The 15,679-nt window shown below is 39.8% G+C and overlaps 1 protein-coding gene across 3 annotated transcripts in view; it reads left to right on the top strand.

Annotated features, from left to right (window-relative positions):
* The window catches only part of myom2b (myomesin 2b), a 28,848-nt gene extending 18,306 nt beyond the window's left edge, over positions 1 to 10,542 (top strand). For all 3 annotated transcript variants that reach the window (XM_088370785.1, XM_088370786.1, XM_088370787.1), the window contains 20 exons: positions 245 to 359; positions 525 to 687; positions 779 to 885; positions 1,653 to 1,697; positions 2,013 to 2,149; positions 2,369 to 2,513; positions 2,846 to 2,908; positions 3,439 to 3,506; positions 4,886 to 4,999; positions 5,185 to 5,272; positions 5,502 to 5,540; positions 5,824 to 5,929; positions 6,655 to 6,721; positions 7,033 to 7,129; positions 7,260 to 7,296; positions 8,384 to 8,406; positions 8,489 to 8,544; positions 8,636 to 8,725; positions 9,795 to 9,920; positions 10,071 to 10,542. In XM_088370785.1, coding sequence (XP_088226911.1) covers positions 245 to 359; positions 525 to 687; positions 779 to 885; positions 1,653 to 1,697; positions 2,013 to 2,149; positions 2,369 to 2,513; positions 2,846 to 2,908; positions 3,439 to 3,506; positions 4,886 to 4,999; positions 5,185 to 5,272; positions 5,502 to 5,540; positions 5,824 to 5,929; positions 6,655 to 6,721; positions 7,033 to 7,129; positions 7,260 to 7,296; positions 8,384 to 8,406; positions 8,489 to 8,544; positions 8,636 to 8,725; positions 9,795 to 9,920; positions 10,071 to 10,271 — 1,887 coding nt within the window. In that variant the 3' untranslated portion in view covers positions 10,272 to 10,542. The remainder of the gene's footprint in view (positions 1 to 244; positions 360 to 524; positions 688 to 778; positions 886 to 1,652; positions 1,698 to 2,012; positions 2,150 to 2,368; positions 2,514 to 2,845; positions 2,909 to 3,438; positions 3,507 to 4,885; positions 5,000 to 5,184; positions 5,273 to 5,501; positions 5,541 to 5,823; positions 5,930 to 6,654; positions 6,722 to 7,032; positions 7,130 to 7,259; positions 7,297 to 8,383; positions 8,407 to 8,488; positions 8,545 to 8,635; positions 8,726 to 9,794; positions 9,921 to 10,070) is intronic.
* The last annotated feature ends 5,137 nt before the right edge of the window (positions 10,543 to 15,679 follow it).

Below are 15,679 nucleotides of genomic sequence, written 5' to 3' on the forward strand. Positions count from 1 at the left end.
TTCACCTGTGTGACACTGGCATCTAGTGCACAAAGTTGGCAATTGCATGTTGGCTTTGAGATGCCAGAGAACATAAGCAATCTATTAGGCATAAGCTCATTATTGTATTTAAATCCCTCTATATTGCCAATTTTACACCTACTATGAATTATTGGATTGATTTGTGTTTAAATAGATAAAAACAAATAAGGCATTTGTGGAACTCTTTTCTCATAACTGTCAGTAACATTTTTTGTTCTCCTAGGTAACAGGTCTGGAAGAGGGCTGCACCTATGACCTGAGGGTGCGCGCTGTCAATGATTCAGGTGTAGGAATGGCCTCAATGAATTCTGACCCTGTCACTGCCAAGGCTGTGCCAGGTAAAGTGAAAACCAGCTTTGCTTCAGATTAAAAGAAAACAAAAACTTTCAAAGCAAAACCCCACCAAATTGTATACACGGGCAGCTCCTGTGTTGTTGTCAGATAAGGACAGTGCAGTCAAACTATTCCCAGTGATGCTTGTGTTTTCTTTGTGCGTAATGTAGGCTCCCAGGAGGTGTCCTGCAGTGTTGATAAGAAGACGGGCGACATTGTTTTCACTTTTGAGTCGTGCCAAATGAATGCAGGCTCTCAGTTTGTCTGGAAGAAAGATTATGAAGAAATCACAGATTTCTCCAAAGGAATTGAGATTAAAACTGAAGGCAACAAGTAAGATCCCACGCACTCACTTAAAGATCTTCAACATGACTCATCTGACAGTCTTTGTCTGTCGATGTCTCGTGAAAACTTTGTTGCACAGAACCCAGCTGATCTTTAAGAATGCAGATAAAGAAGATTTTGGGACTTTCTCTGTCGCTGTCACCAACACAGACGGAGTTTCATCAAGCTTTTCCATCAACCCTGATGGTACGTTTTATTTTTGTTTTATTGTGTTGTAAATTTCTCAATCCCCACAAAAAATGTTTTTATCCCTATTTATTTATGAGTGCGGTGCATTTGAATAGAGCCACTTAAAACTAGGGTCAGGTTTTCAAACTAGGGTTAGGGTTTCAAACTGGGGTTTAAAATGAGGGTTAGGGTTTCAAACTAGGGTTAGAGTTTCAAACTAGGGTTAAGGTTTCAAACTAAGGTTTCAAACCAGGGTTAGGGTTTCAAATTAGGGTTTCAAACTAGGGTTAGGGATTCAAATTAGGGTATCAAATTAGAGTTAGGGTTTCAAACTAGGGTTTCAAACTAGGGTTAGGGTAAATTAGTCTCTAATGAGCCTTCTCAACAATCGCCTAACCGGCCCTCTCATAGATGTGCCAGTTTGCGGTCGTCTTTAAAATGAACAACATTGGGTCTAAGCCGTTTCTCTGTCGTTATGCCAGCATTTACGATGGTCCGCTTACATACAATCCATGTGTATAAGAAAACTAGCTGAGCAAGCACTAAGTGATGGAGGCAAGGAAAAAAAATACTTCAACAGAATCCATCTTTTTCCAATTTCAGTACATAATAATGCCCCTTGAACTGAAGAATTAATAATCCACACACAAGTGAACAATAATTTTGTTTTGAATCGTTTTTTTGTGCCTCTTTCCTTATGGAAGATTGCCACAGTCGAAATAGAGAGATTGAAGTGTCAAACCATGACATGAAATACAGTACAAATGAATGTCTTTGTGTTTCAGAGATGAAAAAGCTTGTGGCACTCAGCTATGATGTCAGACACCCAAGTAGGTACCTTTTGGCTGAATCCTCCATCAGTGTCTTCATTACATTTCTGTGAATAATTCATCCTTGGCTTTTTACCCGTCCTCTCTACCTTTTGTGTCTTAGCTCTGAAACAATTCTTTTGTTGGATCCAAACATTCTTTACCTGCATTTGCATCACCTGCCTAACTACTATTCATTGCTGCATCTCATTTGACTCCCTTAGCCCCTGCTCCCCTACGAATGCTGAAAGACGCTCTCCTCGGGCCCAAGTGCTAAGGAGAGAATGAAAAGATGCTTTTTTTTTAACCTCTTTCAAATATTGTCCTTTTTTCTAGTCATCCCACTGAAGTCAGAGTTGGCCTATAAAATTTTGGAGAGAGGCAGAATGAGGTTCTGGCTGCAGGCTGAGGAAATTTCCCCCAACGTCACCTACAAATTCTTTGTTAACGACAAGGAAATGTCTGGAGCTGATGTAAGACACAGTTTTAGTTAAAAAGAATAGTTTAAAAAAAAGATGGAATATAAGTATGAAAGAAGTTGGCTCTGGGCAATGCACTATGAGGATGATTCAGTAAGCTGCATTTTGTATGGCTGCAAAATGGAAAAGATCTCAAACACTTTCATAAGCATCTTACATTATTTATATATGTGGCATGAAGCAGCTTTAGTCTTGACAACGCTTTCTTTGCAGTCCATCAAGATGGGCCATGACGTATCTACAGGCGTCATCGAGTTGATCATGGACCACTTTACCGAGGAAAATGAAGGGACATACACCTGCCAGATTACAGATGGAGGCGGCAAAGCACAGAGCTCAATGGTGCTCATTGGTGACGGTAAGAGAAGCTAGTGGACAAAATATGCTGCAGTTTGATAAACCTCCTAAGTATATGTCTGCAACAGAATTAAACATATTTTCATTGATGTTTGTATGTAGTGACAATGAGACGCTCTAATTATTTCTAACTTGTTCATCTATTTTGGTTCATCTAGCTGTACCATTGAGTTGTGAAATTTTTGTTTGGCTTCTGGTATTTTTTTTATGTGATATATGTGCCTCAATTAAGGTTGGAATTCTTACACTGTACATTCAAGAAATGTACTGTGTAAGAATTCCTGCTGGCTAATTTAAATTATTCTGTGTGTGCTTGCATTCATGTGTGTGTAGCTTTCAAGGCTGCGTTGGCTGAAGCTGAATACCAAAGGAGAGAGTACATCAGAGTCAAGGAGGGTAAGAAACACAACATTATTCATTCTATGGGCTCCATATACGTATTACTTAGACTAAAGCTGGAAGCAATGTATTCAACAGGAAGAGGCGGATTACTCATTTCATTCATATAAAAGAAATAAACCAGCATACACAACCTTCATTTTTTTTTTGCACATAATTATTTCTATGTAAAGCTATTCATGGATCACCATACTCTCTCGCAGGCACACATTTTTGCTAGTGAGATGCAACACAAAAGGTGATTGTATTATTTTGTGACCTTTTTTTACACCATGGAAAAAGATGAATAATTGTGCAGCTCTCATCGTGGCGGCGTTAATTAGAATGTACCGATGTGCCTAATAATGTGACCAGCATTTATGGATGACCACACTTTCATTGTCAGAGAAAGGTTTGCACACAAAGATGTGAAATTACTGCTAAATTATTCAGTGGGCTGTTGCTGCAGTTGAAGCAATAAAGGTCCAAAAGTCGTTAAACATAATGACGTTTCATCAGTGTTTTGGTGTCCCGTTGCTCTCCAATAGGCCCCCACTTCAGCGAGTTCTTATCCCTTCACGTGGGAGACGACTGCTCAGTCACACTCTTGTGCAAGGTAAATGCAGCCAAACTCAATTATTGAACATTTGCACTCGAAACAAACAGAAGGCTCACTTGTGGAGCTCTCTTTAGCCACTCGGCTCAGAGCGGGTACAGGAAATAATGGTCTTCAATGATAACACCCATGCAGAGACTTAAATGAAATGAGTCTGCTGAGATTATGCCTTTGTGAATAATGTGAAAAAAAAAGTTTTGAAGGATATGCAGACACTCTGCAAGTACTACATAAGCTCCTTGTCAAGCTGCCGACATTTAGCAATCGTGTGGTGATTTTCTGTGGTTAGTTCGGGAGCACTACATTATTTTGGGTGACTAACTGCAGGCCACAACTCAATACGGTGGAAGAAAAGACGGACTTTTTTCATCCTGGAGCACCAAAGCAAATGCTCAGAGAAAATCTTAATGATCAATGATTTAGACAGTCTGAAGTCAGCCACGTTGAAATCATTAGGAACCAATTTACTTATGAATGGTATTAGTGTTTCTAACCTCTGCACAGTTTCACTGGGAGTGTAACACTTAAAGCTTTCAATTGTTCTGAAGGAAGATAAGGTACTTCACATGAAAAGTGACTTACAATGGTGGCTTAATGGAAGCAAAAGAGAACATTATACTCGTGATCAACCATTTAGAAGCTGTTAAAGGAAAGAAAGAGACCAAACCTGCCTCTTTATTGGCAATAAATACTCTATTGAGTTAAAAATCAATTGTCTATTCTTGTCCGAGTGGAATTTTCCCTCAAGTACAGTAATCCCTCATTTATCGCAGATAATTGGTTCCGAGACCACCCACAATATGTATTGTCACACTTTTTTTTTAACATACATACATTGTTTGTGTATCAATAAGTATATATTAAACCATATAAGTGCATATGTTATCATTATAACATTAAATAATAGTTTCAAACATGTAAATACTATATTAATACGTAGTATAAATGACATACAGAAAATAATGCATAAATAATATAAATATAGTAAATATGATACCGTGTGTGTGTGTGACATATGTATATGTAGCTAAAGTTATAATCGAACCGCGTTGTAGCGAGGGATTACTGTAATTTCAATGAATTCAAAGAAAGAAAACATTGTAACAAGTCTGCAGCTATGAGCGTAATCTTTGCGTCTTATACAAAGATGCCGATTGTTGAGAATTTTGTTTGGCATGGTATCAGCATGTTCATGCATTGAAGAGATTTTGCTGAAAGCTTGAATAATTCAAACTGGCTTGCTTCCCAACATGACTTGTAAATGACGCTTGCTCTTCAACATCCTCAACCATCACCCGAATGATCAAATTCCACATTTTATGATCAAAAATCGACATATGACTCATGCTTACCTCGACCACTGCATGATGTTTTCATAGGTTGCCAACTTGAAGAAAGACTCTGAGTTCCACTGGTTCAGAGAAGATGCAGAAATAATTCCTGATGTGAAACCTGACCTGGTATCAGGAGTCTGTAAACTGGCAATTAAACTGGTAAGTTATTTTTTGTTCCTGTTGATGTTCAAATCTTTCACTCAATACATACGATGCTACCGCTACAGTGGCTGTAGAAGGACAGCTAGACTTGATGACTTAATTAAATTTAATTGCAGTTGAGACATGTGGAAATTGGTAAACAAATGCCATCTCTCATTATTTTATTGCTGTCTGTTCTCCAGTTCTCTCTGAAAACATCGGGGCTTTACAAGGCCACCATCAGCGATGCTAGAGGGAAGGACATGAGCCAAATAGACGTTTCTGGAAAAGGTCAACTGAATTACTTACAAGGTTGATTGATGAGGGCAAAAATCAAGAATACATCGCAAAATATGTGAAATCTAGTTTACTCATTAAAACGTGTGAAGGACAGAACATGTTTTAAATATAAGTGGCGCAACTGGCCTTGCCTTCCACTTCGTATTTCATCAAATTTCAAATCCTGTAACTTTTCACCATAGTGTTTACATCAACTTCATTTGTATGTCTTATTTTGTAGTGTTTGAAGAGGCCATAAACCAGATCACCCGACTGGCTGGTAGGTGTCTTCCTGCTTCACATAGCACACACACATGCACACACACACACACACATGCACACACGCTTGCACTAATTTTCATCATTGGAGGGTCAAAAAAAAAAAAAAAAAAAAAAAAAAAAAAATTCGTATCCTTTTAGTCATACAGCTCTCCATGCGTGTAGACCAAAATTGAATTAGACTTCCCTGATGACAAGCAAAGGTGCCTGGTGACTGTCAGCAGTCCAAAAGTGGCTGTGTGATTTTCCAAAGTGACCTCTCCCACCTCTATCATCACCCACAGGAGTGAGTGCGCACGAGCTAGTGATCCACTGCACCGCCACCGGGATTCAGCTGCAGTGTCCCATGAAGTATTACACTTCAGAGATGAACATCGTCTGGTACCACGGGTAAGTCACCATTTTCAGTATGTACACCTCTCACCGCTAAGCCCCTGACTGCAATTACTGCTTACGTCTATGACAGAAATCATGAAAACACAGTGTGCTAAGTGCAGGGGGAGAGGTGATCATTTTAAGCCTGCCTGCAAATATATGAGGAGCACAAAGCACCTTGTTTGGTTTCTCCTCTCAAGTTGAAACAAAAACAATACGCTTAGGGATGGCTGCTGCAAGTGCCTTCATTATCCCTGTTATTGGAGCAAAATTGGCCTGTTTTGTAACCAAAATCACACTTGATTATTTTCCATGGAGCGGCGCGGACGTTTCTGCACTTAAAAGCACTCCATGGGGCCCAACAGAGTGAAATGCACAAACAGGTGTAAAGACAACGTGCAGGGGGAAGGCTTGAGGGGACGGTAAAGAATGAAGACGCGGGAGGCGCAAGGGTGACACGGGTTAGCGGAGGCTTTTGAGGTTATTTAATTATGCATAGAACACAAATTACGGAGATGAGATTTGTAACCTCTGCTCACGCCTTCTGCGAATGCACATGAGAGCCAATGACAGATAGCAAGAGAAAAAGGAATTGCTCTCCCTTGGCGTAACATTAGGCTGGCATGTAAACACGATTTTCCATTACCTCAAAAGTAGGCAGTACACACACTCTCATATCAACAATAATTGCATACATGTGCACCGTCTAATAATCTCTCCCACCCCGTGTCTCTCAACAGTGACAAAAAACTTTGCCACAGTGACAAGATTGTGATAGGAGGAACACCTTCCATGGCAACAATGGAGGTATGACATTTTGTGTGTATTTTGGTGCATCTAGAACTAATTCGAGTTGATGGCAGGATGGCCTCTAAAAATGAAACAAATTTAGATCACTCATTAGTGGGAATAAAAAAAAATCATTGTGTCTATAAAAGTTAATTAAATGAATGATCTCTTCTTTTTTTACCCTGAGCCAGAGAGTGTCATAATTGTAATTACCTTTCTGATGAAATAAGCATGAGTTATAGGCGTGCATGTATAATTTAATAGCCAGGCACTGATGGAATGATGGCTTTAGTGTTGATAAGCGGCTGAATGAACTTTTTGATGTAAAGGTGATTGAGCCAACTGAGAAGGACAAAGGGAAGTACTCAATCGTGATTACCGACCCGGAAGACTCACACAAACGGACGCTGGACCTCAGTGGTGAAGGTCAGTACTTAGTGTTACTTGTTTTTTTGAAGCATCAACACTGTTGCCAGGGGTGAATTTAATAAAGGGAGTCAGTGTTATTTTGTCATTTAAATTACAAATGATCCTATTCAGTCTTTGTCTTTTACAGTTTATGACAAAGCATACGCTGAGTTCCAGAGACTCAAGTAAGTCTTTAATCCATAATCACTTTGAAACCTTGAATCAGCATAATTTGGTCATGTGCTTTGTTAGCTTATCGGTGGTGACAAAGTCTAGTATCAATATAAGTGAAACCACAACATGTTGCTTATCAATTTGGGTATGATTTGACTCGGTTTGAAATCAAACAAAAACAGTGGAAGTCCCACAGCTTGAGTGTGACATGTAAGGTACATGCTCCATTTTTAACATCAATGACGGGGAAAAATATGGTGCTAAAATCAATAATCACGAAAAATACAGTGGAAAGCACCCAAATCCCTTTTCTAATTACGTACCAATGAGAGGTGTTCAAGCGCAACATTTCACCTACACGCTGGAGCAAGTATCCCACCCTGCTGGCTGTTTATTGAGTATCAAGATGGAACAAGGAGAGCAGAGCTCCCCGAGCCATCTGGTTCTCAGGCTGACCTCTCACCCAGCCTGCTGCTCTAATTGGCCTCTTCCAATTATTATCAAAAGAAAACCAACTTTGAATATTACAGAAAAGTACATTCCAATTGTGGTTTGGCTATTGGACTAAAATATCCCCTGGCAATCCATCTGAGTACTTTTTCCGACCCAAGCGTGTAGAGGATAATTTAATTTGGCCAATGGCCATGAAGGGAAGCAGAATGCAACCAACTAGAATGAGAACAATCTGTCATCATTTTGGATCATTGGTTAAAAGATAAAGCCAGTGACGACGAAAATATGAGTGTCGTTTGAAGTCAGCCACATAAAGCGTCTTTCAAAATCACGGGGACTCCTTTTCTGCATAAGGATGGTGAAGTTTTAAGATCATTTGATCAGCAATTGCCCTGACTAGAGGCATGTATCCATTATCGTTCAACTCAACTTTGACCTTGCTGTATTGGATTAGATAACCATTTAAATTATATACTATAGGGCTGTTACTTAGACAAGGGTAGTGCTTTGACATAATAAAGCTAAACAGGAGAGTCATCTACCTAAATGTCATCCAATGAATTAAAACTGCAGTAACTTTATTTGATGATTTTTTGTTTTCTGTAAGTAAAGTGAAGAGCCTAAACAATTTGTTTTTCTTTTTAGGGCTTTAGCTTATGCTGACAAGAGTGAGTGTGCATCTTTTCATTCTGTTCAATTATTGTCTTTTGGCACGATAATGCTGTTTGCTAAATGACTGTTTTATTCCAGATCGCGGTAAAGTGATTGGAGGTCTGCCAGACGTCGTCACCATTATGGAAAAGAAGGTAACCTGGCGTGATAGCGGCCCTTTTGTGTGGATGCAATAAGAGGGTATTAGTCAGATTACGTTACTAATCCTCATTTGCATGTCACTAGACGCTGAGTTTAACGTGCACAGTGTGCGGGGACCCCAAACCGCAAGTCTCCTGGCTAAAGAATGGAGTGGAGGTCGAGCGTGATGATCAGGTAAAATAATAAATGGAGAAATAAATGAGCGGAATTTCCACTTCCACGCACTGCACGTCAACCATGAAACCGACATCTTCAAAAAAGCGGTTGCTCTGTTTATCATTACTATGATTGGCTCTTTGTTTTTCACATCGTCTGTTTCAATCACGTTTCTATATTTTCAAGCACACTCAATGTATAATTTCAAGAGCAGAGTCTGGTTTGGAAAAAACAATCAGAACTGAAAGCAATCGAGGTTACACAGCCTACTTGGTGGTGAGGTTATCAACGTAGTAAGCGTGTTCAAACAAAACAAAAATAAACCCAGCCTTGCTTAAGTCATCCACTCCGTGTTCCCAGTCAGTCAGCGGAGGTTCTTTATGCATTATCGGCATCCCAACGGCTCCTGCCGCCTTTGAAGATTTAAGTTAAAGAAATGGCAGCGATCCAGGAGGAATATATGTTTTGAGAGTTTGCCCTCGTCTTTATTCATTCCCTCACCTGCTAACAACGCGTCTAAAACAAGAACTGATGTCCTTGGTGATATGTCTGCCAAAACTCAGGGGTGCCTCCCCTCAACACAATGCTTTTGAAGCTAAGTACTGGGAAAACTCAAAGAAAATGCATTGAGACAGTACATAGGACACATGCGGAAACTATAGCTACTTACATGTTGACTAAAGCAGTTATGTTTCTAAGTTTGAAAACACACGGAACGAAAGAAGCAGGCAGGTAATAAAGAGATTTTTCTGATCACAAGTGCCCTAACTGAAAGCTCTACAAACGACATTGTTACCATATTTAGGAAATGATAACATCATGATACTCAGTTCATGAGATAACTGATATCATTTTAATCATTTTTGATACCGCTTGTCCTCATTAGGGTAAACGTTGAGCTTCACGTGGCACTTACACTGAGTGGGAACTCAGACAGCAACGATATTGATATCTGACGTTGCTTTATTGACATGCGCTGTGCACAAATAGCACCAGAAATCTAGTCGACATTATTTATTGTTTTTTGTTTGAGGTACAACATAAAAGTCCCAAGTTGACACTTTCAACATTTGTTTCCGTGTTTCAGTACGTGGTCTCCCTCGACCAAGGCAAGTTTGCCAGCCTTACAATCAGAGGTGTTTCCATGGAGGATTCCAGCAAATATTCCATGATTGTCCAGAACAAATATGGAGGGGAATCTGTGGATATTGTGGTGAGTGTTGCTGTACTGCAAATCACCGGATTATTGGAGCCTAATGATGAGATATTTTGTAATTTAGAGCTGTGCTGTATAATATTATATTATCTTGTTTGAACCTGCAAGGTTGAAAATGAAACTATCTTATTGTCCGATTTTCTTCAGGTTTGCGTGTATCGCCAAGGTGAGAAAATCCCCGAGGCAAAACCAACCGTGACAGCCAAAACAATTATCCCTCCCAAAATGCCCATTGAAATGCCCCAAACTACGATCCAGCCAGCCCACTCCGCTCCTAGCCCGACCCCTCCCAAGGCAGCACCTGGAAGAGGAGTGAAGAGTCCAACTCCCACTCGAAGGAGGTTTTAAAAAATTAATTCACAAACAGGTTGGAAAACTGGTGCTCATCTTCAGTAGAAACATTTGCTTGAAATTAAATAGACTGAAAACTGTGACATTAATTAGAGTTGGAGAATCTTTAAAAACAAATTCTACTAAGTGTATGATCATATCAGATCATTTAAAAAACGAGTGGGATGTTTCAAACTGTGAAAAAAACATTATACCATTCGACAAAAAAAATCATGTCACAGCTCGATTTCATTCAAAACAACCAAAATAAAAACACTTGAATACAAAAGTGACCTGTTTTAATTCAACTGAAAAGCAGCACGCTCCAAATCTACACTTACATCAAAGTTTAGTAGTCATTAGCAGTTATCTACCTTTTTATTTATGATCATCAATCATTGTTGAGTCCAATCAGGTAAAGATAATGTGTCTGTTGAGTGCACAGTCTGTGCCTTGCTTGCTGCCGATCATCAGTCAGTAGTGAATGGATCGAGGCAGTGAAGGTATCACTGACGAAAATATGGCTGATGAGATTCGTGCGTCATCGCAACAGTCGTGACTCCTGAGCAACTGAAGAGAAAGACGCAGGCGTGACACTTCCATGCGGCAAACAAACAAAAATGAGAGATTGCGCTTTGCCGCATGTCGGGACAGGAGATGGAATGAAAGAGTGAAGCAACTCCAGCCAAGGCGACAATCAACAATGTCTTGTGCTCTGTTGGTGGTCTGAGAGGAGTCAGCACTGTGAGACGGCTTGATTTGTGCGCGTGCCAAACGCAAAAAGGCGTGAAAAAGCAGACTTGCATTGAATGCATTCAATCTGTGCGCGCGTGAGCCTCAGAGATCTGAATCATTTTGATGTTGTCTGATTTTTTTTTAAATTAATTTGTACATTTTTGATCAACACATTTACTTGGAATCAAACGTTACTATGACAACCAATTTTCAAAACAAAAATAATCCAAAAATACTTTAAAGGGACTAAACTCTATAGGAAATACAGACAGGCACGCGCACACACACGTATGACTACAGACAGACGGCAGCTATCTAAATGGAATAGCTTGCCAGGACTGATAGCATGAAATTGTGTTTCCAAATATAACACCGTGTCATTGGAGAGTGCGTGTGTGGGAGTGTACGTGCGCGGGTGTGTGCGTGGGTGTGAGCGAGAATATGAGAGTGTGTTGTAGGATTTCAGAAATCCCACAGTCTTCCTTTAGGGGGCACTATTGCAACACGCACAAAAGTTCATGGGGTTTGATCACGTGCGCACGCACACGCACGTCCTAATTAAAACAGTGCTGTTCAAACAATGACATGGCAAACATTTTGTGGCAGCTCAGACATCCCAATTTTTAAATACACAGAGAGCCATTTGAATTGTAAAGGACAATTATTGCGACGATAATATTGATGACACCTGATTTTCGGAGACGCACAGGGGGCCGTGTTAGTGGATGCAATCCTTAATGAATAAATGAGACTATACAGTGCGGTCAGTTTTTTTTTATGGGACAGAACCTCAACAAAATTTTATGGAAACAATCTTTTTTTTATTGTTCTTGTTTATTTATTTCACTCCCCGTGGCTCTTCTGACTATTGAACCTCCAACAGCAAAAGCAGGCACTGTCAATTACTATTTCTATCACCTGCTCCAATCCTGCTAAATTCATACAGTACGGGTGACAGAAACGTGTATCTCATCGGTTGAGCAGATTTGTCATAGCAATGACAATGCATGAATATTTAAGTTGTTGTAATGTTGAAGATTTAAGACTCATCTAACAGTTCCATAGCTCAACTACAGACAAACTGAACCACATATTACAATGGACATAGTAAGTCTGCCTCCGAGGCTTTCTGTCTCTCACCTCGATCCGTCTCCATATTTCATTTAGTCCCCATCCTCCCTCCCTTTTTTTTTTCACTCATTCTCCAATCACTGTGAAATTGCAAGGCGGCTGGTCGGGGTCTTTTTCTGACAGAAATTTGGTAGAGATCAGAATCACACAGAATCAAATTCCTGCGTTCTTTTCCCAATTTAAATGATTTTGCCGCTTCACAGGAGTGCACACACACACGCACACACACGCACACGCACACACACACACACGCACACGCGCACACACACACACTGATGCCCAGAATGGATATCCACAGTTGAGTTGAGGGTGTCATTAGGACATAATTTTTACATTTCTCTTAGTATGTATACTCACGGTCACATTACTATTAGGTCTATCAATATATATATATATATATATATTTTACAGGTACATTTCAAGCCCAAACTCCAAGTTTTCCCCTTTAATATCATCACCCTGAAGTATGAGATTGTAACCTCAACATTTGACATCAATCAGAGCTGCAGAGAAATTCTGCAAGAACTCTAGGTAGAGAGATGTTAAGGAGACCATAGGAACCATTCAACCCCCAGAATCATATTGCAGCATCCCATCTGGTCCCGAGATTTCATATGCTAGTAAGTAGCCTGCTAATGACCAAACAGATGGACAAACAACACCCAATTGTGAGCTCTATGAATGCTTTTTGCTTTTATTAATAGTTCCTAATTGATGGAAGTCTGTGCACTACTTAGCGGCATTCTGGTTTTTAGGATCGTGACAGCATTGCTCAAACAACAAACGTAAGGCTAGCCCAAAAACGACCGCAAAAAAACTACAAGTGTGTAATGAATACTAATCAAAACATTAGAAACTCCCGTCAGTTGACGCAATACTTTTCTACACAACTAGAAATGTTAAAAAAAATGACAAACATTGCTGAATCAGTGTCAATCAAAAATAAATATCAAATCTTGTTCTGTTGTATTGTCTATAGCTTGTCTTTCCTCAACATAGAGCTTTGTTTCTTTCCAGAATTTGTGCAAATGATCACTTTTGATGCCTCTGGAAACAACAATGCAATTCCACAATCAGCATGTCATCATGTACAAGTCACACAGCCAAATGGTTCTGTCTGAAGCAATTTTCTTGCGTGAAGTCAAAGTAGTACACCGGGATACTGTCAAGTATCTGTTCCGTGCACCACATGTACTTCTTGACTTTTTATGCTGAACTGCTAGGCCACAGTGCATGCTCCTTGCCTGCTCCAAGAGTTCAGGGGTAAATTCAGAAGAAGAATTGTAATTACCTGCTTCAAGCTCAACTTTTCACCTGTCTCATCATTCCATCTGTAGGGGAAAAAAAGATTAATACATGCCTCCTTCAAAAAAGTATCTTCTTACAGGCCACAAAAAAATGCCAAAGCACTACCTTTATATAAGGTCGGAAATTTCCCTGTCTGATCGAGGCTACCACGTTGTCAATGCATGACTTTTATATTGGCATTGGCACCAGCTTGTGGCAATGTAGGGAGTTTTAGAGCACAAAAACGGAACAGCGGAATGTTCTGAAATCATTTGTAAATCATTAATGGACACTGTATGTAGGCTTTGACAGTATTAACATTTGAAAAGTAAAATTCTTTCAATGGTAACCTTAATTAATCAAAAGAAAGTGGGTGGATTTTTACTGAAGGTTCATCAAAATGGCCTTGCATGAGTCACTAAGAGGCAGTCAGACATGTATGCTCATACAAGGTGTAACCGCCCTTTTGAAAAAAGGGATGAAAATAACTGCATGCAAAATATTTCTTGAAAGACTTTAGGGGAAAAGGGTTAGGGTTAGAAGTTAGGGGTTAGTGTGTGGGTTCAGCTGTTAGGGTGGTCAGTTAAGTGTCGTAGTACGGTTTCAAACTAAAGTCATCTTTTCAACCGAGAGTTAGGGTTTCGAAGTATGGTTTAAAACTAGGGTTTGGGTTTTGTAATAGGATTTTAAAACAAGGGTTAGGGTTTCAAAGTAGGGTCAGGGTTTCAAAGTAGGGTTTCAAATTAAAGTTAGGGTTTCAAACAAGGCTTAGGGTTGGGTTAGGGTTAGTGATCATCGGCATTTCACTTGGAAGCTGAATGAGGGTTAAAATCACATGACGTCTCTCAGCTTGGGCTTTTTCTTTGTTTCATATTCAGTGAGATGCCTCATTCATTAATCGGGGTCTATATTTCATACAAATAAGAATGACATCAAAAGAAATAAGAGGCCAAGATTGAGGAATGACAAAATCACTGAGTGAAAGAGTGTGAACAATTGAAATTGAAAGTGCGACAGCGTGTGCGAGCGAGCGCGTGTAAGCACTGCGGATCTTCTTGACAATGATTAGCCATGACAGGGGAAGTTTACATGCTGCCTGCCAAAAGCACGTATGGACATTTACACGCACGCGCACGCACGCTTCGACTATGGTAAGGGTCAGCTATTTTAGTGCTTTCAGAGGAAGATATCAACGAGCACGCACGCGCACACGCTAATTGGTCTCAAGTTTTGGTCTCTTAGCTGAGGATCAGAAAGTGTTAGACTTGGTGAAGAGTGGCCATGATGAATTGATTTTGTTGTGGAGATGGATCATCTGTGTAACAATTTATTTCCTTTTTTTTCTTTTTTTAAAAAAAATTGAGGTTGGGTTGCATTTTAGCGCGTAATCTTCAAGCAACATTATTGGCTTTTACTTAGGAGCAACCAGCAGAGGGCACAATTAAATCTCATCTAATTTGAGGCGTAAACAGGTTTCAGCAAAATGGAAGACAGCAAAGTACTAGCAAACACATTTTTCCTTTGTATAGCAGCACACAATTCTTACAGAGAGAACCAAGCGCTTTACACTGTTAAAATTCACAAAAAGTGAATGCACCATACGCCTACAGTATTTAAAAATAAAACATAATCTCATTTATCATATTGTAAAATGTGAAATGAAGTGAGGTGCCTGACCTTGCCAAATCAAGCACATCAGTTAATGTAAGGTATTAACTCGTGAATTAATCGTAGTAGTTTGCTTTGTTGTTGAACTCGATCCTGCCCCTCTCATGTTGATAAATAGGCTCAACAAATTATTAGGAACACCTCTCAAACAGAGTGCATGGTAACTACAACCACATGAATACAATTAAATAAAAAGTATTGCGGTATATTTTCAAAAGGCAGATTCTTTTGACGACTCTTATTAGATTGTGTAGAGGTACTCAGTATTGACGGATACATCTGCTGTGTGCCTGAATTATTCCCAAAGCGGCAAGTTATATTTGGAACATTTCAATACAGCACCAAAGAGATCTGATTTTTGTATGCACGTTAGCACCATGAAGAGTGAATTGTGTGCTATGCTTGACTAAGCACCATAGATGCGAAACGACGTGCAGTGCCCGAGGCCAGTCGTCTACAGGAGTCAAGCTATAGAACCTATAGAACATCTAAAGAGACAGTTGCAAGGCAAAGGGAAAACATGTCCCCAGATGCCAGGTCTCCCGGGTCCCGTGCTCATGCATTTAAATACTATAGTGGTACTTTTTTGTAATACACAGAGCTTG

The sequence above is a fragment of the Syngnathus floridae genome, chromosome 3, assembly GCF_059516105.1.
Source record: "Syngnathus floridae isolate MCC-2025c chromosome 3, RoL_Sflo_1.0, whole genome shotgun sequence".
Taxonomy (NCBI): Eukaryota; Metazoa; Chordata; class Actinopteri; order Syngnathiformes; family Syngnathidae; genus Syngnathus; species Syngnathus floridae.